The 27,759-nt window shown below is 35.8% G+C and overlaps 1 protein-coding gene across 2 annotated transcripts; it reads right to left on the reverse strand.

Annotated features, from left to right (window-relative positions):
• Positions 1-698: 698 nt before the first annotated feature.
• On the reverse strand, positions 699-27,650 carry INTS12 (integrator complex subunit 12). Of its 2 annotated transcripts, none has more exons than XM_041759129.1 (8): positions 27,530-27,650; positions 18,751-18,824; positions 18,300-18,464; positions 13,834-13,986; positions 11,883-12,070; positions 10,266-10,425; positions 5,049-5,195; positions 699-1,388 (listed from the first exon to the last, which is right to left on the reverse strand). In XM_041759129.1, the coding sequence occupies exons 3-8, from the start codon at positions 18,453-18,455 to the stop codon at positions 804-806; spliced, it is 1,389 nt and encodes a 462-aa protein (XP_041615063.1). In that variant the 5' UTR covers positions 18,456-18,464; positions 18,751-18,824; positions 27,530-27,650; the 3' UTR covers positions 699-803. The 2 variants fall into 2 exon arrangements, with proteins under 2 accessions (XP_041615063.1, XP_041615064.1); XM_041759130.1 differs by lacking the exon at positions 27,530-27,650 and adding an exon at positions 26,492-26,654.
• Positions 27,651-27,759: the final 109 nt, after the last annotated feature.

Genomic DNA, 27,759 nt, shown 5'->3' on the forward strand with positions numbered 1-27,759 from the left:
ACAGGAAGAAGCTATCAGTATGTAAACAAGTCAGAAATCATCCAACCACAAAAATTCTTGGAATGGGTATTTTGCTCAAGAATTCTCAGGAATGTATATAACCAGGATAAGTAAAAACTTAACATTTTTAGGAACATACTATGTTTGTATGTTAGACTGGCAATGTGAGGAACAGTAGGTAACAGGAGAAAAGTACTGCATTATGGGAGTTTGCAATCTATTGGAAGAGATAGACCCCTAAATAACTGATATGAAGTAATAAGAAAGGTAAAAATACAGAAATGTGAAAAATCAATTATTTAAAATTAATTTTGAAAATAGGGAGATGAAATATTTGAGGGGAGAGGGAGGATCAATCTATATGAGGCCAGGGACTAACACTGAATATCTGGAATATTGGGGGGAAAGCAGAAAACTACATTGGGTCATTCCTGCCACTTTGTAAGGCACTTTATTCAGCAGGAGTAATTCTTGGGACTTTGCTAGTAGATGCACTATTTCTTTTTTATAAAATTCATGTATGCTACCAGTGTCTTGGGATTCCAGAAGTTCTCATCAAAAATTAATCAAATTATTGTTTTCACACACTATGGAAACTGTTAAAATAAAAATGTTAAACAGACTTAAAGTAGATATCCAAATTTTGCTTTAAAACATTTAGCATTTTAAGGTAAGAAATAATAGAAATTTCATTGTGATTTTTTTTTCATTGTGAAGATTTTTATTAAGTTATAGTATATTACAGTTTATGTCTTAATAATAAGATCTTAGGGTAATTTGATATAAAAACCTACTTGGCCACACTACTTCTTGAGTTTCTTCTGGGCAGCTTTCTTCTTGACCATCTGTAATCGTTTCATGGCATTGAGCTGTGATTCTTGTGAAGTTGGACCTTTAGGGCATGCTGAGAGAGAGCTGCTTAATTCTGAAGTGGTTTTGCTAGTGGTACTTCCACTAGGTCCTGATGTCCCACTATTTCCATTCCCACTGAGTTGGCTGGTGTTTCCCGGAACTAAACTACTTGGACTCGGAAGACCTACTTTGCTAACATTGTCACAACTAACAGAGCGACTCAGGCCAGTTTTGCCCAAAGTTAGAGGTGGAGGTGGTTTCAATGGTACAGCTGGTGCAGTGCTGTTACTAGCACCTATTTTGGAACCTATTCCACCTTTAGATGATGTTGCCAGACCAGTCAAACCCACAGGCTTCTGGTTAGTTGATGAGGTAGCAGGTTTCCCACTGTTGTTTTGGGTTGCTGAACTCAATTTTGCTGTTGATGGACCAGCAGAGGAAGTTTTAGCTGCAAAAGCTGCCCATCCAGTTAGGCCACTAGTTACTGAAGAGGAAACACTGGTACTAGAAGAATTTCCTGAAATAGCCGTGGACGTCTAAAAAAAATAAGATAAATACTGCTTAAGAGTGAAATGTAATTAACACTTAATTATATCTTTATAAATATATGATGTTTAATTATACAAATAAATTTATATATATAAATATATATAAATAAATAACAGTTAATTGTTGGACTTTACATTACATTTATTTTATGTTACAAAAGTAATGACTTGGGGAAATTTAAATCACACCACCAAAATTAAGTTCTTATGAAACTGATCTGAAACAACACAAACAATAACATTTATCCATAGCTAATAGACCCTACCATTTCCAAAGCAGAAATTCTGGGATGTCACTTTCTTATTCTAATGATTCCAAAAAAGAAATATATGAAATTCCTTTTTGGGAATTGCTTTAAATTCACTTATAAGCTCATCAGAAAATCAGATTTAATGCTATAACTTGTTTTTCACCAAAAAAAGGTATTATCTATTTCAGTAAAGTACCCTATTCTTTACACATTGCTCCAACTGGGTTGTGAATTATTTCAAAACACTCTTTTTTTTTTTTTTTTAATTTTTTTTTTAATTTTTTTTTTATTTATTTATGATAGTCACAGAGAGAGAGAGAGAGAGGCAGAGACATAGGCAGAGGGAGAAGCAGGCTCCATGCACCGGGAGCCTGATGTGGGATTCGATCCCGGGTCTCCAGGATCACGCCCTGGGCCAAAGGCAAGCGCCAAACCACTGCGCCACCCAGGGATCCCTCAAAACACTCTTAATGGACAAAAATGTTTGTGCCCAGGTCATTTAGAAAACATCTGAGATAAATAGATTCATTTGATAATTACTTACTGAGTGAATGTGTCAGATTCTGAATTCATTTTTTAAAAAAAATGTTCCAACTCCAATTTTGAGCAAATAACTCCTGCACTGCAAAATATATATGGAAATCTGTGTGTGTGTCTCTGTGTTTGTATGCATGTATATATAGTGTAATGTTAACTATTTGGAACTGTACAGCTCTGGTGATGTATTGAATAGGTTTCATAACCTTATTTTCACAATTTGTTCATGTTTCCATTGAAACAAGCATACAAGAGATCCCTGCTTCTGTATAAAGGATTTTATTAACTGCCTCATAAGCTATACAGTGACATTTTAAGCAGGCCTGTCTTGTTCCCAGATGAATTTCTTAAAGATATAACACCTTAGTTTCTCAAATTAACTTCCTTGGCCAGTCAAAAGCTAACAATGATACCAATGTCATTATATAAATAAGTACTGCTCTTATTCACATGAGGATAATTTTTTTTTTAAACTTCATCAGGCAAAACTTTTTTTTCAAGTTAATTTTAAACTGAACTTCTCACTAGCTCTCTTTCTACCTTTATATTCTTAAGATTCACAAAAGTGTTAAATTTACATATTGGTAAAATATTAAGTTTTACAAATAGTATTTTACTCAGAAATATGGCAATTACCATGCCTAAAATACATGCAGTTGTACTTCAGACCTGAACTCTGAGTCGATAAAAACATTGCTAGTTCTTACAAAGTAGCCTTCAATATTATCTGCATGTAAACGCTTGCAGACTCCTTGCTGAGGATGGAGCCTGACACGGGGCTTAATCCCAGGATCCTGAGATCATGGCCTGAGATGAAATCAAGAGTTGGCCCTTAACTGACTGAGCCACCCAGGCACCCCTGCATGTAAACATTTTTAATCAATGTGAAAAGTAATCACAATAAAGTGCTGAGATATTTATAAGAGGAAGTCCAGGTTTTAGTTTACATACTCTAAAAACTAGGATTTTTTTTTTTTATAGTAACTATCTCATAAGGTTATCCAGAGAAGATAAGCCACACATAAATTATAAATTCCTGGAGGAACACACACAGGTAATGAGAAAAAGTTAGTAAAGGAAGCAAAAGGATACAAGTGTAGTAAACTTTTAATTTTCTTTTTAGGAAAGATCTAATTTTTTCCCTTTTCTATTAAACATAAAACTGTCTGCCATATGGCTAAATGATCTTTCAACAAACTTCACAGAAGAATATCCATCTGAAGTAATTAAAAAGACCAACACTTATGAAGTACAAACAGAAAGCAGATTTTGTATGTACAGCATTTTAGTTTATTGGCTTGCAGTTACTTGTATTGCCTTTCAACAGAATGACAGATGGCTTATCAGGGCACGAAAAAATAAAATAACACAAACAATGGAAACCAAGAAATTTTTTAGCATTTCAGCATAGATAATAAATTTCTCAGCTATTTTTCAATTTTTATCTATTAATATTTTCTTGCCCATTATCCTAGTTAGAAAGCCATTTGTTTTTATTATTATTTTTTCCATGTTTTTTAATATGTGAAAGGAAACAAATTTTTCCATAGTAAAAATGTATTCACTTTCATCATAAAAACACCAAGACTTCTAAATCAAAATAAACATGACAGCCGAGACCTTAATTTATTTTCCACAAAATTTCATGTTGGATTTCTTAAAATTATACTTTAGTAGTAACAAGTTGGTATAAAAATCTATCTAAAAGTGATTTAAGTATAAAATACAGCAACTCTAATTACTTTCAATAAATTATTCTTCCTTCTATTCCAATTTGCTAAGTTTTTACATGGCAAATGCAGATATCCTTTAGATATTAACTTCCCTGGCAAAGTAAGTTTTAAAATGATCTGCAAATAAAATTATCAATATCTTTCTCAAAGTACTTTATATTCATATATTTTTTTATTTGAGAGAGAGAGAGAGCAAGGGGAGTGGCAGAGGGAGAGGGAGAGTAAGACTCTAGATCAGACTCCCCACTGAGCACACAGCCCAATGCAGGGCTCATTCCTATGACCCTGAGATCATGACCTGAACTGAAATCAAGAGTTGGATGCTTAACCAACTGAGCCACTCAGGCATCCCTTTACATTCATATTCTTTATCATCACACCAAGGTTCTTGAACTTTGCTACTTATAGTCAGTAGAACAGGGTAATACCTAGAATTTTCTGGGATCAACTTTTGAGAAATTGGGGCTAATATTTTCTAAAATCTTTAGTACTCTGCTTAAAACTGGAATGTGTAGTTCAGTAAAAATATTGTTTTCGTTATAAAATTAGTTTACAAAAATATTTTATTCCATGATACCAAAATGCCAGATATTATATAGTGTGATTTCAAAGATGTAAAACTAAGAACGAGAAAGGTGACGCTTTCAATAGATAATATGGTCCCTTAGTATAAAAGATAGGTACCATGAAAGTTCATGATAATAAAGGAAAAAAAATAAGATGAAGAAAACTTCTTCAATAGCCAATAAACAGAAAAAATGCTGCAAGGCCAATCAACACAAGTAATGTGAAGAGCAAAACTGTTGCTACTGAGGGCAGAGGTATTTAGAATTAAAAGAAAATTCCTGATTGGAGATAAGTGTCTGACTACATGGAAATGATAAAGAATACAACCTTGGAATGCTTATAGATGATCTTTCCTAATTTTGATAAAAAGAGAAATAGCAGAGTTAGATATTAAATAATTATAGAAATGCTCCCTTTCTAACTACTGGTAATAGAAATGCAGTCTTTTCCCAACATATGGCCATTTAGTATATAAAGTTCCCTATCAATATTTTTTTTCAAGTATTTTTTATTCAACTAAATTAAAATCCAATCTTAGATAAAAATGAAATGTACTGTACCTTGACCTCTGTTCTCTTAAATGCTAGAAAAGTTGTCTCTTGTTTGAGTTTAGTTTCTGGTTTCTTAACCAATGGATCTTTGACAGCTGGAGCTACAGAAACAACTGTGGGTGCTGGTTTCTGTGGTGGTTTCTGAGTTTTCTGAGCCTGTAAAAATCAGTGGATTAGATACAAAATCTTAATTGAATGCACAAAAAAAAAAAAATCTGTCAAAGGACCCTTCATTGAATTGAAATACAGTTGAACATTTTTTTAAAAAAGATTTTATTTATTTGAGAGAGAGATGAGCACTGGGTTTTCTTCTATATGTTGGCAAATTGAACACCAATAAAAATAAATTTATTAAATAAATAAATAAATAAATAAATAAATAAATAAATAAATAAAAGACAGAGAGAGAGAGAGAGAGAGAGAGAGAGCACCAGAGGGGGGAGGATGGAGGGAGAAGCAGATTCCCTGCCCAGCAGGAAACCTGATTGTGGTTGTGGTACTTCATCCCAGAACTCCGGAATCATGACCTAAGCCAAAGGCAGAGGCCCAACTGACTGAGCCAGCCAGGTGCCCCTACAGTTGAACATTTAAAAAATATTGTGGTGATACTGAAAATATAGATTCTTGGACAAATTATTTTTATCATCATCCTATGAATGGTTTTACAGATTTTATTCATTTCTAAACAGTAAAGGTAATATTAAGCTTTTAGAAATAATGCAGATTAGGTTGATTTAAATATCATTTTAACAAGATAAATCAAATTGTTTCTTTAAAAAAAGGAAAATCACAAATTATTTGTAACCAGTTAGCTTCATTTGTAATGAAGTATATTTATTTATTATGGTTGGTCAAAGACTTAGAGGAGTTTTCTTCTTGATGTTCAGACACAAACCTCTAACAGAGGGTGAGTTAAAGAGGTGATTCAGATCAATTATATTATTTCAAATACAGAATGAAGATAAAAAACTATTAGTGATAAATGATGTATCTTTTTGAGGTTTTCCCACACTGCAGAAGAGGCATACTAAACCTTTTGAAAAAGTCCACAAATATAATTTTCTATGTTATCAAAGAGACTTCTGTATCTACACTTCCTTTATAAGCATTTTAGGTTTTATTTTGACCAGTAATTGATTTTTTTCTTTATAACTTGGTAATTTATTAAATTCTCTTCTGAACTCTAATCATTTTTCAGTTTATTATTTAATGTTTTCCAGGTAAATAATCATAACTATATAAACAGTATAGTGTAGTGTTTAAAAGCAGTTTTTAGAGTCAAATAGATATAGGATTAAAACCCAGCTCAACTACTTCCCTAGCTATGTTACCACAGAAAAATATGTAAATCTCTAAAATCTTCATTCTCTTTGTCTGCAAAATAGGGATAAGACTACCTGCTTTTAAGGTGGGTTATGAGGATGCATTATGATTACATATGTGTCTAGTATAATGTCTGGCACATGTTGAGTGCTGACAGTAATAGTTTTTATTTATTCATCATCATTTATATAGGATAAGAAAACTGAATCTGGAAGAACCCCATGCATACTAGATGGGGAAAGATGCTCCCAGCCAGTCCACATCTTTGACAATCTTCATATAACCATACAGAACTATATCAGGAAATTAATTAATTAATTAATTAATTTTTTATTTATTCATACAAGACACACAGAGAGAGGTAGAGACATAGGCAGAGGGAGAAGCAGACTCCCCATGGGGAGCCTGAAGCAGAACTTGATCCCACAATCCTGGAATCACAATCTGAGCCAAAGGCATCTAGACACTCTACCACTAAGCCACCCAGGTGCTCCTATCAGGAAATTTATTAATAATCTGTTCCCATTTCTGGTAATTTCAATGCAGTCTTTTTGCCTGAACTTTCTTGCATAATCTTGTGCTACAGTTTGCTCTACTATATAATTTTGGCCTTTATGTTTCAATTAATCCCATTTTTTATATTACATGTCTTGCATATGAAAGTATAGCTACTTTCAAACATCACTTATAAAACAACATTCAGGTCAAGAATATAATTAGGTATGCTAGAAGACTACCTGTGGTAAAATAACTCTTACCAGCAGGAAAAGAGGACCATCTTATCCTTTATTGCAAAACCATGTTATGAGAACGCAGCCCTCAGTAAATCAGAAATTCATGGTTTCATAACCATGGCTTTCAATCTTACACTTCCTTCAACCCACATCTACTATTCCAGACGTTAGACTCTGAAGACTGACCTAACTTATTCTGGTGTTAGCAGATGAAGACTCCAACTATGCCCAGAAAGGGCCTTTGCCTAGATCATGTTTGGATCATTTTCCACTTTTTCTACATCACCTAGCTATCTTATGAGTTGAGTACAAAATACCCGGAACCCTTAGTCCTTTGCTGATAATACTAGTTTCGGGAATGAGGATATTATCATTGACTTGGTGCTGCTCAACAAAGGTACTATAATTTTTCATTGGCTTACTGCTTCATACATTGCAGAATGTATGAAATTTCCCACTCAAGGCAATAATTGCCAATATGAAATCAATAAAAAATACCACATATTTCTAAATGCTGCTGAGTAGGTGTGTTATTAGCTTAGATTGAAAACCACTGCAGTAAGTCATGAGTCTCTGACTTAGTGCTGAGGCAAAACCCATTACCTGGTAAAGAGAACATTACAGAACTGAAGAATGATCTTGGAGCCTGTCACACACTATCACAACATTCTTAACTAGGTCTTCCCATAATAATGTGTACTGAGGAACCTGCCCTAGTTGGAAAAATTAATGTAAAGAGAATGGGGATATAAGATGCTATTTATAGTATCTCTGAGATACCTTGAAGCAATAACCAACGCACATATCAGAACTGCACTGAAAGCAATTATAGGAAGAATGACTAAATTTAGCATCCGCACTATTTCCAAATTCCTTTCTCTCATTAAATTTTGTGTTTACTGGATCCTGATCATCAGGCTCACTTCAGATAATAACTTTTGTTATTTCTCTGAGTCTACTCTTAGTGAATTCTACTCATGTTTTAACAGTAGTCATGGCTCTCCATTCAGTACTTTGACTCCTGGACATACAGATTGAACTTATTCACTATTTCTGGTACTAACCTACATTTCCTTCATTTACATACCTTAAGCACGGAACAGAAAGTAGGATGTGTCCATTCCTGAGCTCTGCTCTGATGCTATGCCAATAAATCAGACATGGTCTTACTGATAAATGAATTACACACGGAATTTGTAAAGCAGATAAAGAATAAAGGATATCCCAGATGAAGAAAAGCTGAGAAGCAAGTGATATGAAAACAGGAAAGTTCACCCCATATTCAGGAAATTATACACTTAGTCTGGCATGGCCAAAGTGTATGGGTGTATGTGGTGAAGTGGTGAGACAGATGAATACAAAGACACACTTGGGTCAAAGAGAGAAGGTCCATATATTCGCCCTAATGAGTATAACCTCATTATATAAGTAACTGAGAACCACTGGGCATATTTAAGCAGATAAAATTAGACAAAAATTTTAGAGGAATAATTCTAATTGTTTTAATTGAAATGAGTAAAGTGGATTCAAAGGAAGCAAGGAGACTTTATTTTTTGTAATTTTTTTTTGTAATATTTTGGAGCCCAATGCAGGGCTTGAACTCACCACTGTGAAATCAAGACCTGAGCTAAGATCAAGAGTCAGATGTTTAACTGACTAAGCCACCCAGGCAATAGACAAGAAGTGGAATGGGGTAATAAGGGCAAAATGAATGGATTTAAGAATTGTCTAAGAGGTATAACTAGCAAATTTGGTAAACAAAGGGATATGGAATTAAGAGATGCATCAATGTATCTAGTTTAGGCAACTGGGGAAAAAATTGAGTGGAGAAGAAAAATAATTTATTTTTAAAGTTACAGTAGGATATCTGGTCAGCTGCCAAAGTTCATTCCATAAAGAGGGCTAGAACCATAAATATAGATTTGGTATAAACTGTCACAAAAAATGGAGGAGAATACACTTTGAAGAGAACAATGGTTACTTTACTGAGACTTACAATAAAATAACATTAAAAAAATCTTTGAAGATACACTAAAGAAAGATTACTCTCACAAATCACTTGTTTTTACTATTATCAATTCTTAGCGACCACTTCTGTCAATGCCCTAGAACGCACTATATTGCTCACCCATAATCATTTGGTTGAGGTCCTGGGAGACTAGCACAAGCAATAAAATAAATAAAAATCAGAGTGAGCCAGAAAAATTATACCTTGTCACAGAAATTCCCTGTCACAACTGAAAATATACATATTATTGAAATTTTACAACTTTTCATAGTAATAGAAACATTTCCTATTTCTGATTTAACTTATTGACAAGTAAAATAGGTACTTTGAATTTTTAGTTTTAAGTAAGTACCTCTGACTTTAAAAAAGATGTATTTGGACAGAAAAGTCTATGTAGAAATTTATTTAGTTAAGTGAAAACTCTTCTATCAAGAGACCCTAATCAAGGCTGGGGAGGAAGGAAAGAAGTCATTAAAGTAAATAACTTCTTTATTTCTTTAAAGGAAAATGATAAAGTTCATTTATCTGCTTTTTAAATGAATAACAGTTACAAAAGTATCCAATAAAAGTGAAAACACATTTCAGCATGATGTAAAAGGCAGTTCCATTAGCAAGCCGTAAAAAGAGAAAGTACATTGGAAAATGAGATAAATGGTCACTCGAGGACAATGAAGACAGAATGAGGAATAAAGAAACACAGATGGAAAGATAGAGACGCATATACAAATAATGCTGCTGTACATAGTTTGTGAATTTGAGGGTTTAAGCCCATTCAGGGATAGACATTTTCAATGTGTCCTTACCAGACTCACCAAAAACGAGGGCTTTGTATCTCACCATTTCCTAGTGTCTTATAGTATTTCTAAATGTTTATAAATACAGTGACATACTAGCAAGGAGTATTTGTATCTTGTGGGTTTCTAATCCTGCTTATGTTACAGCAAGCTAAAAGCTGAACAGAGAAAAATGGATACAACATGGTCTAGTCTTCAGGCATAGATATATAAATCATACATGTACACTATACATACAAACATTTAAATCATCAGTATACATTATTTCTTTCAATAGTTTAAATGTTCAAATTTTTATTTTGAAAAGCACCCATCAACAAAAAAATGACATAGACCATTTAAAATAGAGAAAAAAAATGATTCCTACCATTCTTTTCATTTGTCTGGTACATCGGGCACAATACCACACAAGACGAGGGTCATTCACTTCCTTGTCTGTCACCTGGGGCTTATGGCAATCTTGGTGGTAGAGATTATGGCACTCCTGACACTCCACTAATTGATTACCAGATGCCACTGTCATTTGCCTGAGGAAATATACATCAAACATTGTACTTATTTGAATAAAACAATTTAAAACTATTCTATGGTTGTTTTGGTAAGTGTGATAGGTAAAAGAGGATTAAAACCCCAGACAACCAAAGAGCAAAACAACAAATTCTACCATGTAGCTTACACAATCATTCCATGTTCAAGCATCAAAGTAAGGTACGCTAGTAACTGAATTTGGCTATATTCTCCTAGCCATTTCTCATTGTAATTTTTTTCTTTCTCCCAGAAGGGAGCAGACTTTGGCTACTACTCCAACAGTCTCATAAAATTTTCCCTATCTTCCTATTAAATTCCTTTATATTTGTTATCTACATGTTGTTCTGTCTTCTTCATTAATATATAAGTTCATTAAAAATAAGCTGCCTATATATTTAAATTGACTTACATATGAAAATAGAAATAGGACCTAATTATCTACAGTGTTTGGCATATTACCTTGCAGATATCGGTGTTCAATAAATACATGTGTTATCAAGTGAACAGAATGTAGCAATATGTATATCAAGAAAACATAAATTCTAACAGCACAAAAAAGCATTCACCACAGCCTTAGACTGTCATAAGTCTCCAAATGGGGGGTTAAAGTTACTAGTTCTCTCTCCATTATTATCTTACCATTCATTTATTTAAAAAATACAAACTTCATGGTAGATAAAGGTTGAAATAAATATATGTGTAAACAATGAAGCTGTAACGAATGATTCAGAAGTACATTAGCTCATTCTCTGTCTGGTTCATAAAGGCTTATAGTTATTTACTCAGTCCCAATGCACTTGAATGTAACATTTTCATGACAAAACAGCAACAAAGATGGTAATCCTTTTGGTTGTGCCAGGCAGTACAAGCCATTAACAATTAAAAATATAGCCTCTGGCATCAAGCAGTTTAAAATTCAGCTTTTCTGATTTTTGCAATTCATCTTCTAATGAGAAAAATTATCCATGTTTTTGTAATTATGTATCCATGTTTTAAAACAATGCCTAGAATAACCCACACAATCCATTAATTTCTTTTCCATTACTTGTAGGAAAAGATGTTGAGTGTTTAGAAAACATGCAACTGTCTATTTTATAAGTACTATCAACAATTCAAAGAAAAAAGCAACACAGACTTCTTAAAAAGAACAGAATTAAATCTGTTGAACAGACTCTTCTTCGTTAAATAAAACAATAATTGCTTTCCCTCTAGAACCCAAGAATGCAGGAACTGTTACTATGACACAATAAACATGCCACAGTGAGGAAAAATATTTGACAATTTTCAAGATGCTAAATTGCTACGTAGGCATCTTACAGAGAATAATCTACTTATTTCCTATCCACCTCCAAATTACAAAAACAAAATATAAACACCCAACAATTGATCTGATTTTTTTCCTCTTGTTTGCTCTTTACAAAACAAACGAATCTTTCCACAGAAAAGTACAACTTACCTACAAACAACACAGGCCAATCCCATCTCCATGGCAAAATCATCAGCACTAGTCTCCTCAAAACTGGAAAGGTCAGCCATAGCTAAATCCTTGCTAGTTTGGACGGTAATGGGAGAAGACCTTGTCTCTGGTTTCTCCAATCTAGGTTTCTTTGGAATATCAACTCCTTCTGTGATATCTGATTTCATCTATTAAAAGCACACAATCAGAAAGTAACATGTTAGAATAAACCTTAAATCATGGAGAGATGGATAAGACAGACAAAGTATGATGACCAAGTCCACTTGCTAGATATTTTGACATAAGGGACAGTCATAAACACCAAAGATCTGCAGAAGATTTATAGTAAATTCATAATCAATACATTATAAGAAACTAGCAAGGTAGAAATAAAAAAATCAAAACATCTTAGTATGTATCTGTATTTGTCTTTGTATTCTTTTATCCATTAAAGAATTCTTGAAGTTCAATGCACTTATATGGCCTTTTCCCCCCTTCATCATATGCTTTGAAATGAGAAGCCCCAGCACTAATAAAGCTATCATAAGTCTACTTTTTATTTTAAATATTTTAAATTATAAACTACTGATATTGGGAGTGCCTGCGTGGCTCAGTCGGTTAAACTATCTGCCTTTGGCTCAGGTCATGATCCTGGGATCCTGGGATTGAGTCCCACGTCGAGCTCCCTGCTAGTAAGGAGTGTGCTTGTCTCTCTGCCCTCCCTCCCTCCTGGTCCTCTGTCTCTGTCTCTCTCTTACTCATTATAAATAAATAAAATCTTAAACTACTCATATTTGAAATATATTGAAAAGAAGTAAATAACAAACCATCTACCGTCATCCAGACACTGCCCTATTTGCTTCAAAGCAAATTCTGGCTCCTCTCTTTAAGATATAAATGTTACAGACATACCTGTCAGATTGGCAACAATGAAAAAGTCTGATAAGACATGGAGAATTTGCAATTCTTATACTTTATTGGCAAGTGTATAAATTTAGTATATGCACTTTGGATAGCAATTTGGCAATGTCTAGTAATACTGAAGATGTTACTATCCTATTACATCTTTTTATAGGTATACATCTATAGAAATCATGTGCTCAAAGAATTTACCTTTAAAGCAGCTTACTGAAGCTCCATTGTAATAGAAAAAAAGGAGAAATAACCTAATTGCTCATCAGTAGGGGAATGGATAAACTGATTTATTCATTAAATAACTATTATATGGTAGCTGAAAGACTCATATCTTCATATATCAGCACAGGTGAATTTCAAAAGCACATTTCCGGAGGTGAAAAAGTTGCCAAAAGATATACATGTGTACCTGTATGATACCATTTATATAAACTTAAAAGCACAGAAAACAATACTATATGATTTATGAATAACCAATATTAAGAAAAAGTATGAAAGCATATGAGACTAATATACTCCATCTTAAGGAAAGCAATATCAAATTTTTTTTTCTAATATCAAAATTTTTAATGTATTTTTTACTAAGTGCTAAAATCTTAATAACTAACTATGTGCAAAAATCATTCAAAATAGGCAATCCAAGAATTATCTGTATCTCTGTTAAGGTACACACCATCCTATAACAAATTTCATATTTAGTCACTTACATCTTTATTTTCTCCTGTCTTTTTTTCTCAATAACTATTTCATCTAGAATATTTAAGTTATGGATTAAAGTTAATGCTTGAAATTAGCACATCCCCTAGAGCTCAAATATGTATTGAAATGACTTCAGTAAATGGTTAAATAATGTTTCTAAATTTTACTCACTTTTCAAAAAAATAACATCTATAATTATCAAAATATATTTACTGAATAGTTATTATGTATTTTACCTACTATTATGCAAAAGAAGTGAGCACAGAAAGAAACAATGTTCCTGTCTATAAGCACAAGTGATTAACTCCTTTTAAAGTCAGATTAAATTAATTCTTACTTTTTCAGCTGGTCTCTTTTCAGCCTCTTTCTTTACTTTTTCAGTTGTGAGGGCCTTGCCATTATTATTACCAGAAGGAAGACTGGATGACGTTTTGGGCTCTTGCTTAACAGAAATAGCTTTTGTGCTTGAAATTTTGGGTGGCTCCACATCCTAAAAAATGGAAAAAAAAAAAAAAAAAAAAAAAGGAATGTCTGTAATTAAATGTTCTAACAAACTGTAAAAAGCAGATCGTAAATGTAAATAATTTTCAGTTAAAAATTAAGATATGTTTTGACCAATGTAACATCCATTTCTTTAAAAGATTTATTGAGAAATACCTGATATACAAACTGTATCTATTAAAGTGTAAAACTGGTAATTTTCACATGAAACTATCACTACAACCTATATAATGAATATAACCACCATCCCCCAAAGTTTCCCTGTGGCTTGCTATAATTACTCTTAGAGGTATACATCCTAAAGAAACTATGTCTCCCTCCATCCTCAGGCAACCACTAACCTGCTTTCTGTAACCATAAATTAGTTTACATTTCCTAGAAATTTATATGAACAGAATCATATGGTATATACTCTTTTTCTAACTTCTTTCACTTAGCCTAGTGACTCAAGTTATTGAGTATATCAACAGTTCATTCCTTATATTACTGAATAATATTCTACTGGATGGACATGCCATTTGTTTATGATCTATTGGATATTTATTGGTGGATATTTGTTTATAGTTTGGGGCTATTACAAATAAAGCTATTATGACCATTCAGGCACAAATCTTTGGACATTCACTTTCATTTCTCTAGAATTAATGTCTAGGAGCAAAATGGCTGAATCATATGGTAGGTATATGTTTAACTTTTTAAGAAACTCCCAAACCATTTTTCAAAGTGGTACCATTTTACATTTTCACCAGGAGTATATGAGAATCCCAGTTCCTCTGCATCCTCATCAACATTGGTAATGGCTAATCTTTTTAATTTTAGACATTCTATTTGGTATATAGTGGTATATCACTGTGAACTTCCATTTTCCTAACATCTAATGATGTTGAACAGGTTTTAAAGTGCTTATCTGCCATACATATATATCTTCTTTGGTAAAATGCTCATTAAAACTTTTAAAAAAATAGAGTTTGTTTTTTTTTCTGACCCTAAAATGTTCTTCATAGGTTCCGGATATAAATCCTTTATCAGACACTAGATTTACAAATATTTTCAGTCTCTGGCTCGTCTTTTCACCCTTGTTCTTATATTACCACTTTGTTGATATTTATACTTGCTATCTACTGCTAATAGTATAAAAAGTTTATGTATATGATAGGTCCTTGGAATCAACCTGTAAAAGAGGAGGGCATTTCCTCCCATTCTAAATAAATCAGAAAATCTGAGAGCAGTCTGCTTTTCTGTGATAACACATAAATGTATAAAAATACAGGAATGATATACATTAGCTTCAGAACAGTGGTAATCTCTGAGGAGGAAGAAATGGAGAGGGGGGAAAAAGAATGGGGTTATAAAGGGAGAAGAAATGTGTGGGAAATATCAGAAAGGGAGACAGAACATAAAGACTCCTAACTCTGGGAAACGAACTAGGGGTGGTGGAAGGGGAGGAGGGCGGGGGGTGGGGGTGACTGGGTGACGGGCACTGAGGGGGGCACTTGACGGGATGAGCACTGGGTGTTATTCTGTATGTTGGTAAATTGAACACCAATAAAAAATATATTTATTAAAAAAAAAAGAATGGGGTTATAGACTCATTGGTAGCTATACTTGATTTACTGTGCTGATTGTCTAGACCAAGTGCTGGAAAACTGAGGCCTAGAGGCCAAATCTGGCCTACTGCCTGGTTTTTATAAAGTTACATTAGAACACAGCAATACTCATTTATTTATGTATTGCCTATGGCAATTTCATGCTACCATGGCAAAATCAGATTGTCCTAACAGAGACCATCAGCCCACAGAACCTGAAACATTTACTATTTGATTCTTTACAGAAAGTTTGGTGACCACTTGTGTAGACGTGGGAAAATGATGGAAAAAATGTTGGTAATGTAGATTAAACTTAAAAGTGTATCATGTCTATAACATAAAAAACTAAAAAACAATCTTGCAGGATTTGAAAACTATTATCGAATTCAGCAAAAGAGTTACAAGTCTTGATGGATGAGTTAGGTTCTAAGTTCATTATTTCTTTTTTCTTTCTTTCTTTCTTTCTTTCTTTCTTTCTTTCTTTCTTTCTTTCTTTCTTTCTCCTTCCTTCCTTTTCCTTCTTTCCGTTTTTCTTTCTTTTCTTTCCTTCCTTCCTTTCTTTCTCTTCTTTCTTTTCTTTCTCTCCTTCCTTCCTTCCTTCCTCCCTCCCTCCCTCCCCCCTCTCTCTCTTTCTTTCTTTTTCTTTTCTTTTTTTTCTTTCTTTTCTTTTTTTCTTCTTTCTTAATAAGCAGACTCCATGCTTCAGCGCAGAGCCCAACTCGAGGCTTGAACTCATAATCCTGAGATCAAGACCTGAGCTGAGATCAAAAGTTGACCTTGATCAATGCTTAACTAAGCCACACAGGTGGCTCTCAGTTCATTCAGATTCAACGTATTCAATGATGCGAATGAAAATATCAACCAATTTTTATGTTGAAACTTTATTTGGAGAGTTGTTAATATTTGTAAGCATACCACTGCCTCCAAGTGATTTTTACTCTAGAGATAGAAATGGGACAGCTAAAGGCTACAATTAAGTGAACCTATACCTTTTAAGTACCTAACAGAGTATTTTCTCTTAAGTTGATCAAAAGTAACTCCAGTTAGAAATCTAAGGACAGGAAGCTTTTTAATCAAACTTCTCGTGTACTTTAACAGATGAACTTCCTTCTGTTTTAGAATCTCAAAATACAGTATTGTTTCTTTAGTAATAATAATTTTTTCTTGTTGAGATAGTATCAATATCCAGAGCAGAATGAACTTACTAGTGTATTGTGTGGAGTTGTATAATTTGGTGAGTTGGAACTCACTGAACCTACCAGAATGAGGATGGTAGAAGAAATAATGACACATTGGCTCTACTATTCAAAAGACAGTAAAAAGGCTTGAGAATACAAGAGCTTGTGTTGAAAGGAGACTGGGGGCAAAATACCACTGTTTACTTGGGCACTGGGTCTGGGATTTGGCTGCTAAATCTGGGATCTGGGCCTGTTTTTAGCTTGAGATTGGGGATTAGACTGAGCTAGTGATGTAGTTGTTTTCCCTTTCTCAGTTTGGTATCTAGGTCCAAGACCTGGGTAACTTGGAGTTTCAGGGCTCTAGAGCTTTAGAAAGGTCTGAAAGAATGTATTATGTATTATAGAATATAGTAAAAATTGCCATTCATGAAAAGCCTATTATGTACCAGGGAGATACTATACTAAGTGACTTACATACTTTATGTTCTGTTAATTTTCACAATTTTGCAAGGTAATTCTTATTATCCCCATTCTACTAATATAGAAAATAGGGGCTGGCTGGAAAAAAGTTACTATGCACCTCAGTTTTAAAGATTTTATTTATTTATTGAGAGAGAGAAAGAGCATGAACAGGGGTAGGGGCGGAGTGACAAGCAGATTCTTTACTGAGCAGAGAACCCTACATGGGGCTTGATCCCAGGACCCTGAGATCATGACCTGAGCCAAAGTCAGACACTTAAATGACTGAACCACTCAGACACCCATCAGTTTTCTTATTTTTAAAAATAAATAATACTATCTTAAAGAATCATTATCACGGTTAAAATTAATTATACACATACACCATGCAGAAAAGTACCTGAAACACAATAAATGTTCAGGATATAGCATCTACTACCACACAACTAATAAGAGGCAAGCTGGGATTTAAAACAGGTTTGGGTGCAAAATGTTTCTTCTTTTTTTTTTTAGAGAATTTTTTAAAATTTTATTTAAATTCAATTTGTCAGCATAGAGTACCAAAATGTATATTCTTTTCACATAAAGCTTTGTTACTATCAAAATTGAAGCCACATAGTTCTCACAATTTATCCACACATCCTTTTTCCCTTAAATTACCCTACGCATATCCAATCCACTTCATCTCAAAATCCCTGTCCTTTCACTTCATGATTTTTGCCCACAAAACATTAAAGGATAATTATAAGTTATAGTTTCAGCCAGTTGCTTAAAAAATGTTTTGATCCTAAAGAATTAGAAATTAAATCAAATAAAAAATAAATAAGTAAATAAGTGGGTTTCTCTACACAAAAACTAGTAGAAGAGAATATCCCTCCCACCCAGCTAACTTTTCTATGTAGTGTAACAGTTCTCTGAAAGCATGAAGGAAGAAAAGAACACTAAACAATATAATTCCTTCAACCCTTAAGGAAAGATTATTTTGGCCAGGAGACTGTTTTGAGATGGTCTAAATATTAATACTATTCTACTATTGGCCTTACAAAACTCACCCCCAAGTTTTTTATTTATGTAGGTACCTTTTGAGATGGACGATAACTTGAATCAATGCCTCGAGCCAATGATTCATCAAGCAGTGCCTTGAGCTTTTCAGCAGAATCCTTACTCTTTGAATGTAAGAAGCCTAGTGCTTTCAAAAAAATGGGATCAAGTTCCAAGTTCACGGTAGCAGCCATTGCAAACACCTGAAGAAAAAAGAAAGGGGAGGGGGGAATTAAAGACAATGAACAGTTATCTATTTTATTCTTTTATTTATAATAGGCAATATTGTGCCCAAGATACAAAATCTGAAATGTCTAAAAGGTTATTACAGGAAAAAAGTAAATGTCTTTGTTATCCCTACCAAATTCTTTTTCCCCGAAGCAAGAACATGATCAGTTTTGTACGTATTCATATCCATGGCTAAATTTTAAATCCAGATAAACTCTTCCCTGCCACAGAGCCCCCTCCTGTTTTAAAATATACACTTACAGTTCAGTATACAGGAATTTGATGTGTTTAGGTCTAGCTGACATCAAAATTTCTTCTCTCAAACCTGATTTCCACTGCCAAAAAAAGAAAAAAAAATTGGTGGGGATGAGGTATCACAGGAGGGCAATGGTTAGAGGAAGCACCAAGTGATGAGCTATAAAGGTCACTGCTACAGCTTTAACTTCAACTATGTATTTTTTTTAATCTCCTTAGTCCTCAGCTCCAAACTTGAATGCCTCAGAAAACATTCTAATGATAATCTTAATTGGATCACACTTAGATTGTGGTATCTCGTGCATTAACCTATTTTTAGCAAGGTTTCTGAGGAATGGTACCATAGCTACTATAAATTATAAATAAAATTATACATATATATTTATATATATGATATAAAATCTCCCCATAGGGCCTATGGTAATGCTCTGTGTCATTAGAAGCTTGAAATACAGTGAAGATGTACATCAAAGGCTTATGAAATTCCAAAACATTAAAAAGTTTTGTTTTCAGTTAATACCAATGCTATCATGTGATTCTACTTCTTGTGTCACTTTTTCAAATACTTCTCCAGGCAAGGAATTATTAAAATAAAAGTGTATACTTTGTGTTCAATCCTTTGATCAATATTCTAGGGCTTGAAGTTGTCTTCTATCCTTGAGGTTAATATTGTAATAATGCAACACACTTGCACTGTTAGAGTTATGGATCTGTCAGCAAATTCCACAGTAATCTCTCATTTTCAGGGGTTTATAAAGCCATTAAAACTTGCTGTAGGTTGAATCTTGGCATATGAAAGTTCCGACTGAAAACGAATTTTGTTTGTTCCTTACCCATCTACTTCTCCCCAATTCCTCTACAACTTTGACAGGAAATACACACACATACACACACACTCACACCCTTACGCTTTTTTTTTTAAGTTTTCAAGAAAGTATTAGATACCTATCTGATAGCCTCAGAATAATTGTCAAATTCTGTGCTCTACTAAAATATTTGAATCATTCATGAATCCAAAAGCCAATACTAAAAGAAAAATAACCTATCTCAAATAGCTGTACTAGTAATTTAACGAAAATCGAGACACAACCTCTGTCACTTCTTAAAATTGTATTATTCTATACATCACTTATATAGATAATAGGTACAGAAAGGTTATTTTTAAATTTACTCAGGTATAGGCTGGTCACCATACATATTCTCAGGAGAAAACAATTCCCCACTAAAATGTCCATGATGAAAAGAATAAACCTGCCATTCCTCCTGAGTGCTCAAGGGGAATACAGCCTAATCTTTTTATTGGCCTAACTTTTTATGGCTAAAGACCATAGTGTTTACTCACACAGAACAATGTGTTTTATGAGGCTGACCAAAGGGTTAATACTTAGAAGACTCCCTTTAATATGCTAGAAAAATCATTACTTGAAATTCTATGCTGACAACCAGAAGTGTTTACTGTTATGTATTTCCATAATCACATACAAAAGGTTTGCATTACAGATTAGGTGACAAGAGTCAGCATGTAGATTATAAAACTATAGAAGTAGTATCATCAACACTAACATTCCAATTGGAACCTTTGAGTCAGTTCTTTTTATACAACCCTGCAATTATAAACCTGAACACGATTTGTACCCATGTCCTAAATTACTAACATGTCCCTCCAACCCAGTGGTCTTCATAATGGAATATAGGGGGAAAAATGTGAGAATTTTTAATTAAAAAAATAAGCTTTTAGTATGCAGAATGATAGTAGTATATGCATATAATTGGTAACTAACATATATATGAAGTATGCTCAATTTTATACACATGGAATAATGAAACAAGTTTGAAGGCCACTGCTTTTGTCTATCTAGCAACTTCTAGTTTCCCTTTCCCTATTATGTATACATCAAGGCTGCTTTATGGCACATACTACCTTTCCCTTGAGAAGCCACCCAGTACTATCAGCTTAGATCTTCTCTCTCTCCCCACATTAGCTTCATTAACTTCATTGCTAGCTGCCCATCATCTTCTAGCCCCCAATCATTACCAATATATTCCCCTATTTTTCTACTTTTTTTCTCAAGCGCTCCTTCTATCTTTTTACCTTTGCTATTTCCCCTTGACATCACCTTTTTACCACCATCTCCCAAATGGTGTTCCTTTAACTTTGTATTGAAAGAGCAAAGAGGTCTATGGAGACCTTATTCCATACTGCTGTTTTTGGAAAAACATTCCGTGACCACCAATCATCATCATCTTTCCTTGAAATATACACCTGCACCTTCAAAGTTGCTAAGTATGGAATCATGCTCATTTTCTTCCTCTTCCCTATCTTCATATTTGGCAATGCTAAAATTGCATCTATATTGATGATCTTCTCTAGCTTCTTGCACTCAGTTTACTTGGATCTTCAGCCCTCCAGGAGCTTCATCTTCAGCCACTGAAACCTGAAACTAGCTACAACTATTCTTTTTGACTATAATCTTCCATCGTTCTATCCCTTCCACTCTTCTGATCCAGAAGCCTCTTCAGGGTACCAGGTCAACCCTCCTTTTGGGTTTTTTGTTTGGTTGGTTTTTTGCCCCATGTCTTTCTTCCCATTCCACCTGCACTTTGAATTTATAGAAGCCTCCAGTTCCTTGTTCCCCCTGCTTTGTCCAATAATGGTACCTCCTTGCTCCAAGTCTTTCCTTCATCACAGAGAAAACAGTAGTTGGGCCTAAAATACAACATTCATAGTTATGTGTTTTATTCTTTATATTTTAGTTTTCTATTTTACCTTCCTTCACCCTTTTTCTATTGTCTTCTCTGGTTTCTATTCTCCTTTTTTACTGGCAAATGCACACATAATAAAATTTATTTTTCATCTATTGATATCCTCAAAGAGGTCAGCAACTAATTTATCAAATATCTCCTTTATTATTTCCAAAAATATTTCCCTGGAGTTACACCAAATGATATTACTTTTATACAATTCCTTCCCTGTATATTCCAAAATCCATGATCAAAACAGACTGGAAAAGAGCCATATCACTCTTATTGAGGATTAGAATTCAAGAAAAAAAAGTCCTGTGTGTGTGTATTAGTATACAGATGTATGTATATAGATATAGATACATGAAAGAAACTTAATTCTTTAAATGTAGGTTTAATTTAAAATCTAGGTATTGCTTTAAAAAAAAAGGTCAGAAAATTAGCAATTATTGTTTTAAAAATGCCAATGACATAAGAATGTGGTAGCAGTAGTACTGGTAGGAATGAATTCTTAGCTCATAGTAGGAATCATCTATGGCAAATGCTTATAACACAGAAATTTCCAACTAATAAACAATGATCTATTTTCTCCATCTCTTTTTCCTTCTTGATTTATTTTCAGTCTGTCATTTTACATCTCATCCAGCACATATTCCAAGGTCCAGACTTTCAAAGACTCTCTTTCCTAAGCACCCTTGTTCTACAGTCCTATGGTTTCATCTACTCTGTAGCCAACCATCCTGCTATTTACCTTCTCCCTGCCTGCACCCAAACTAAGTGCAGAGGAGAGGAATACACACACTGTATCTTCAGACTCACCAGTCTTCTCTAAGCACTCTACACAGTTTAGCAATCTTGTCATGCTTCTCTTGTCAACTCACTTCCCTACTTTCTGCCAAGACCAGTTACACTTTCCATTTTCCTTGAAACTGCTACCCTATCTCAGCAGATGTATTAGCTGACTTCACAGAGAAAAGAGAAGCTGTCAGAGAGACACTAAATCATCTACAAACTTATCTGTACCTATCCTTTCTTTTTTTTTAAATAAATTTTTATTTATTTATGATAGTCACACAGAGAGAGAGAGAGAGAGAGGCAGAGACACAGGCAGAGGGAGAAGCAGGCTCCATGCACTGGGAGCCCGACGTGGGATTCGATCCCGGGTCTCCAGGATCACACCCCGGGCCAAAGGCAGGCGCCAAACCACTGCGCCACCCAGGGATCCCTGTACCTATCCTTTCCTTTTTCCACCTGATAAATGTAAAGGTGGCTCTCCATGTACTACTACCTGTACCTGGATCCTACCTTTTCCTTCTCCATCTGGACCCTGCACTGTGGATTATTTACTAGGACTTCTCTACAGCCCACCATCACAACCCCTTTCTACCAGCATCTTTTCATTAACATTTAAATATATTCAAGCCTCTTGTACCCTGTATTCTTCATTTTATACCAAAACTTCCTCAGATAGTCATTCTCATTCTTTGTTCCCTTTCTTCATTCTTCTATTTATGCTGCATTTCCTGCAATTTGGCCTTTATCCTATCATTCCATGTTCTTACCAAAGTATTCATAGCTTTAGATAAATATAATAAATCTTGTTTTCTCCTCCTACTTTTTTCTTAGTCTTTTTGTAGGTTCCTATTCCACTTCAACTTAAATAAATTCCTCAAGATTAGGTTCTGGGTCTCTTTTTGTCTCACTCTGCATGTGATACCTGGATCAGCAGCACAGAAATTACCTAGGAAACTGTTGGAAATGCAAACTCTTGGTCTCTACCATGAGATCAACTGAAGAAGAAACTCTGGGAGTGGGCCCAGAATCTATATTAAACCTTCTAGCTGATTCTGATTCACTGTAAAGTTTGAGAATTACTGCCCTAGACCATTTGATCTAGACCCTTTTGCCACTGATTATAAATTTATTTCCCCAGCCCATCCATCTCTCCCAAGATCCAACTGCCAGCTTGACTTGGCTGTTTCACTGGTGCCTCCTATTCAACATGTGCCTAATAGAGCCACTCATAACCTCTTTGTCTCCAATCAGATCTCTTAGGATTCCCTTTCTCAAATGATACTCACCCCATTGCTCCAGCCAGAATCTGAGTGTCCACTTTAACTTCTCCTACTTCATCACCCCCACCCAGCCCAAGTATTCAATCACCAAACCGCCTAAATATATCTCAAATTAATCTGCCTTTTTCTTTTCTTTTTTTAATTGACATTTTTATGTGTATTTTATTTTTTATTTTTTTTACTGGTGTTCAATTTGCCAACATATAGAATAACACCCAGTACTCATCCCATCAAGTGCCCCCCTCAGTGCCCGTCACCTAGTCAGCCCCACCCCCCACCCACCTCCCTTTCTACCACCCCTTGTTCATTTCCCAGAGTTAGGAGTCTCTCATGTTCTGTCTCCCTTTCTGGTATTTCTCACTCATTTTTTCTCCTTTCCCCTTTATTCCCTTTCACTATTTTTTATATTCCCCAAATGAATGAGACCATATAATGTTTGTCCTTCTCCGATTGACTTACTTCACTCAGCATAATACCCTGCAGTTCCATCCACGTCGAAGCAAAGGGTGGGTATTTGTCATTTCTAATGGCTGAGTAATATGCCTTTTTTAAACCTTACTACCACCACCCTAAACCAAGCTACAATCATCCATTGTCTGCCCTACCATAATAGCTTAATCAGTCTTCCCACAACCACTCTTGTCCCCCTCCGCGTCCCCATCTGTCTATATCACTCACTCGGTGAAAATGTTTTCACCTCTCTCTGTCCAGAGGTTAAAGAACAACATCCTTAACAAAGTTTCTAATGCCCTACAAGATCTGGTAATACTTGCAAAGTAGTTACAAGAGTATCTAGCACAGAGTACACATTCATTAAATGTTACTAAGTATCTCAGGCTATTCCCACTCTCTGTTGTAGCCACATAACTTAGTTCAAGTCTTTCAACCTACCATACTTACTCTTTCTGCCCTCAGCAATTCAGTTAAAAGTGTCCCATCTTACTCATCCTTCATATCTCATTTTTTTTCACATTTCCCCCAACAAAACAAGAAGTCTTACTGTTAGATGGTACCCAAACATCCTGCACTTATTTGTAAGAGTAACTACACTGCTAATTATGTGAACAGATCTTTCTCACTAGAATGTAAATTCCATGACAACCCGCACTGGATTGATTTTCCTATTCCTGTTAGCTATGTGCGTAGCAGAATGCCTGGCAGGTAGCAGGTATTCATTAAATGCCGGCCAAGTGAATACATACTATTCACTTCTTCAGTTAAAAACTTTCTCCTTGATTTCTCCTACACTTAGCTTTTCTGGTTTTTCCTCTTCTATCTCTTGACAACTCTTACTCTGGTTCATCCTCAGCTCTGTCACTCTTGGTATTATCCAAGTATCTGTCTTTATCTTCTTTAGTTCTGCTTCCAATTTCTTCCTTGGTTATCTTCTATAGATCATGTTTTTAACTACCATCTCTAGGCAGATGATTTCATTTTTATCACCACACCAATCTCACTTAGGCTCAAATCCCACATTTCCAATTGCTTAGTAGATATGTCTACCTGGTTGCCCTAATGGTATCTCAAATTCAGTTATGGCTAAAATTGAGATTATGAATACTTTCTCCCAAAAGTTTGTCCTGTACTTTTTCAATGAATGACACAACTCTCTGCTAATCCAGTCTGAGGCCTAAATCCTTCCCTCACTAAATCCTCTCTTATTCTGTATAACCAATCAGTAGGCCTTCCCTATGGTTTCTGACTTTGCAACATTCCTCACATTTGTTCCATTTTTCACTTCCACTGCTACTACTCCAATTCATGTCTTTTAAGTTTTGTGGTATAGCAGTAATTTAGCTATTCTCCTTGACTTCAGCCCTACTGCCATACTAATGTTCCCAAAACACATTTCTTCTTTCTTTTTCATTTTCCTCCTCAAAAATTAAAACTTCCTGGGATGCCTAGGGGGCTCAGCGGTTGAGTGTCTGTCTTTGGCTCAGGGTGTGATCCCGCGATCTGAGATCAAGTCCCACACTGGGCTCCTTGCAAACCTGCTTCTCCCTCTGCCTAGGTCTCTCTGTCTCACAAGAATGAATAAAATCTTCAAAAAAAATTAAAACTTCCTACTGTCTTCAAAATAAAGCCCAATTTTGAAAAGACTCTCACTGGCACAAAAACTTAATTCTTATACAGAAGAGCCATTCGCTTGTCTTGACACCTCTACTTATTTTTTCTCTGTCCGGGAAGCTTTTTGCCCATTTTTTAGATGTCTAAATTTTATGTTCAAATATTATTTCTCATGTGGATTCTTCACTGCTGGTGTGTCCTTATCCATCCCAAACACTACTAAAAATCTCTCCCTCCCAGGATACATCATACTGCTTTCTCATGGTACTAGGACTTTCTACCTTGAGCCATACTTTTGTTGTTGTTTTGCACAAGAGTTATATTCCCTATAAAACTATTGAGTACTTTAAGGGAGGAGAATCTACATTTCTTTTTTACTATCACGTTGCTACCTTGCAAAGTACCATAAAATAACAGCTATTGGAATTATTAGGGATCAAAGTAAAGTGTAATGGTCTTTTCCCTCCTACACAATTCTAACCAACTTACAAAGTCCCTTTGCAAAGAGCAGTAAGAAACGCAAACCCGTCTTCCCTGTACCTCCTGCGCCTCCACCAAACCTCTCAAACATCAAAAAAGCAACAGTAAAAGAAACATAAACAAAAATCACCTCTTTGATGACCAGAGACTTGTACAATGTTCCTCCCTGCAGTACTCTCTTCCCAATCCTTTCCCTGGCTTAACTTCATTAATTACACTGGACTGTAACTTCATGAGGGCAAGAAAGTTATTTTATTCAGTTATGTATCTAGGGTTTGAAACTTAGCCTCTCAAAAATATTTATTGAGTGAATGAACTAGGTTTTATTTAAAAATCACTTTCTGGGGCTTCTGTGATCTTTCCAACCGAAACTGGATACTCACAATGCTTTCCCCAAATCCCCAATTTCTCATTCTACATGCTAATCTTTTTTCAAAAAACAGCCCGGAGTTGGGACGCCTGGGTGGCTCAGGGGTTGAGCATCTGCCGTTGGCTCAGGTTGTGACCCCGGGGGTCCTGGGATGGAGTCCCCGCATGGGGCCCCGCGCAGGGAGCCTGCTTCTCCCTCTGCCTGTGTCTCTGCCTCTCTGTGTGAATATATAAATAAAACCTAAAAAAAAAAAAAAAAAAAAAAAAAAAAAGTCCAGAGTTGATCATCTGCAAGTGCAAGGACACAAGATAAAGGAAACCACGTATTCACACCGAGTGCAATATTAGGGTTGCCATCTCCCACCAGCTCTAGCAAGCTTTGCCCTTTTCATGTCTTTGGAAGCTCTTGCAAAAAAACCCTTTTTTAAAAAGATTAAAAAAAAAATCTTTTAAAGCTGCTGCCCGTTTCAATCCTCTACTGAATTCTTGGCCCTGGGTTACACTGATATCTTAGGGACATGTCTGGAAACGCAGGGGAAGCGGAAAGACCACGACTCCACACCGACCGAGTGACAAGAGAAGCTGAAAAAAAGGGGCCGAAGACACTCAGAAAAGGGATGTCAGCCCTTTGATCAAAGCAGGACACCGGGGGCCTAGCATGGGAGAAGGTCTTCGAGGAGCAAGTCCGAGAGGACAGGCGAGGCGGAAGGAGGGAGCTGCCCAGAGAAGTCGCCCAAACCCTGGTGGAAGGTCGGACACAGGGCTGCAGGGCCAGTCCCCGGGGCCGCGCCGAGCCGGAGAGCCCCAGCCCGCAGCACTGCAGGAGGCTCAGCACCACCCCCCGCCCGCGCCCCCGCCCGCGCCCCCGCCCTCGCCCCGCGGAAGGCAGACGGCAGCCAGCCTGGGGCGCGCGGCCGCCCGCCGATGACGACGCTTCCCCATCAGCAGCGAGGGAACTAAGACCCCACGAAGCTACTCTCCCACCTCGCCCCTCGCGGAGGTCTCGAGCCTCCCAGAGGCGGCTGGGAGCCGGGGAGCTCGTCACAACTCACCGCTCCGCCCCGCTGCTCCGTCCGTTCCCGGGGGCCCCTTCCGAACCGCTCCCGGAACTCGCCGGCTCCGACTACGGGGAAACAAAGGTTCCTGCCGCGGCGTGAAGGGGGGAAGTTTTCGGCTGTGCGACGGGAGGAAGTGACGTAACCCCGGCTTCCGGTCCGCCGGATTATGAATGACGGCGGACGCGGCTGTCTCCAAGACGGCGTGCCTGCTGTTTGTCGCTTCC

This window comes from Vulpes lagopus, chromosome 6, assembly GCF_018345385.1.
Source record: "Vulpes lagopus strain Blue_001 chromosome 6, ASM1834538v1, whole genome shotgun sequence".
NCBI lineage: Eukaryota > Metazoa > Chordata > Mammalia > Carnivora > Canidae > Vulpes > Vulpes lagopus.

What these genes read in the sequence shown, in the direction of transcription:
- INTS12 (XM_041759129.1), bottom strand. Translation starts at nt 18,455, where the DNA reads ATGGCTGCTACCGTGAACTTGGAACTTGATCCCATTTTTTTGAAAGCA. An exon ending in TTGGCCTGTGTTGTTTGTAG is followed by an intron (nt 10,426 to 11,882) that starts GTAAGTTGTACT and finishes ATATTTCCTCAG; the next exon opens with GCAAATGACAGTGGCATCTG. An exon ending in CCAGACAAATGAAAAGAATG is followed by an intron (nt 5,196 to 10,265) that starts GTAGGAATCATT and finishes TGATTTTTACAG; the next exon opens with GCTCAGAAAACTCAGAAACC.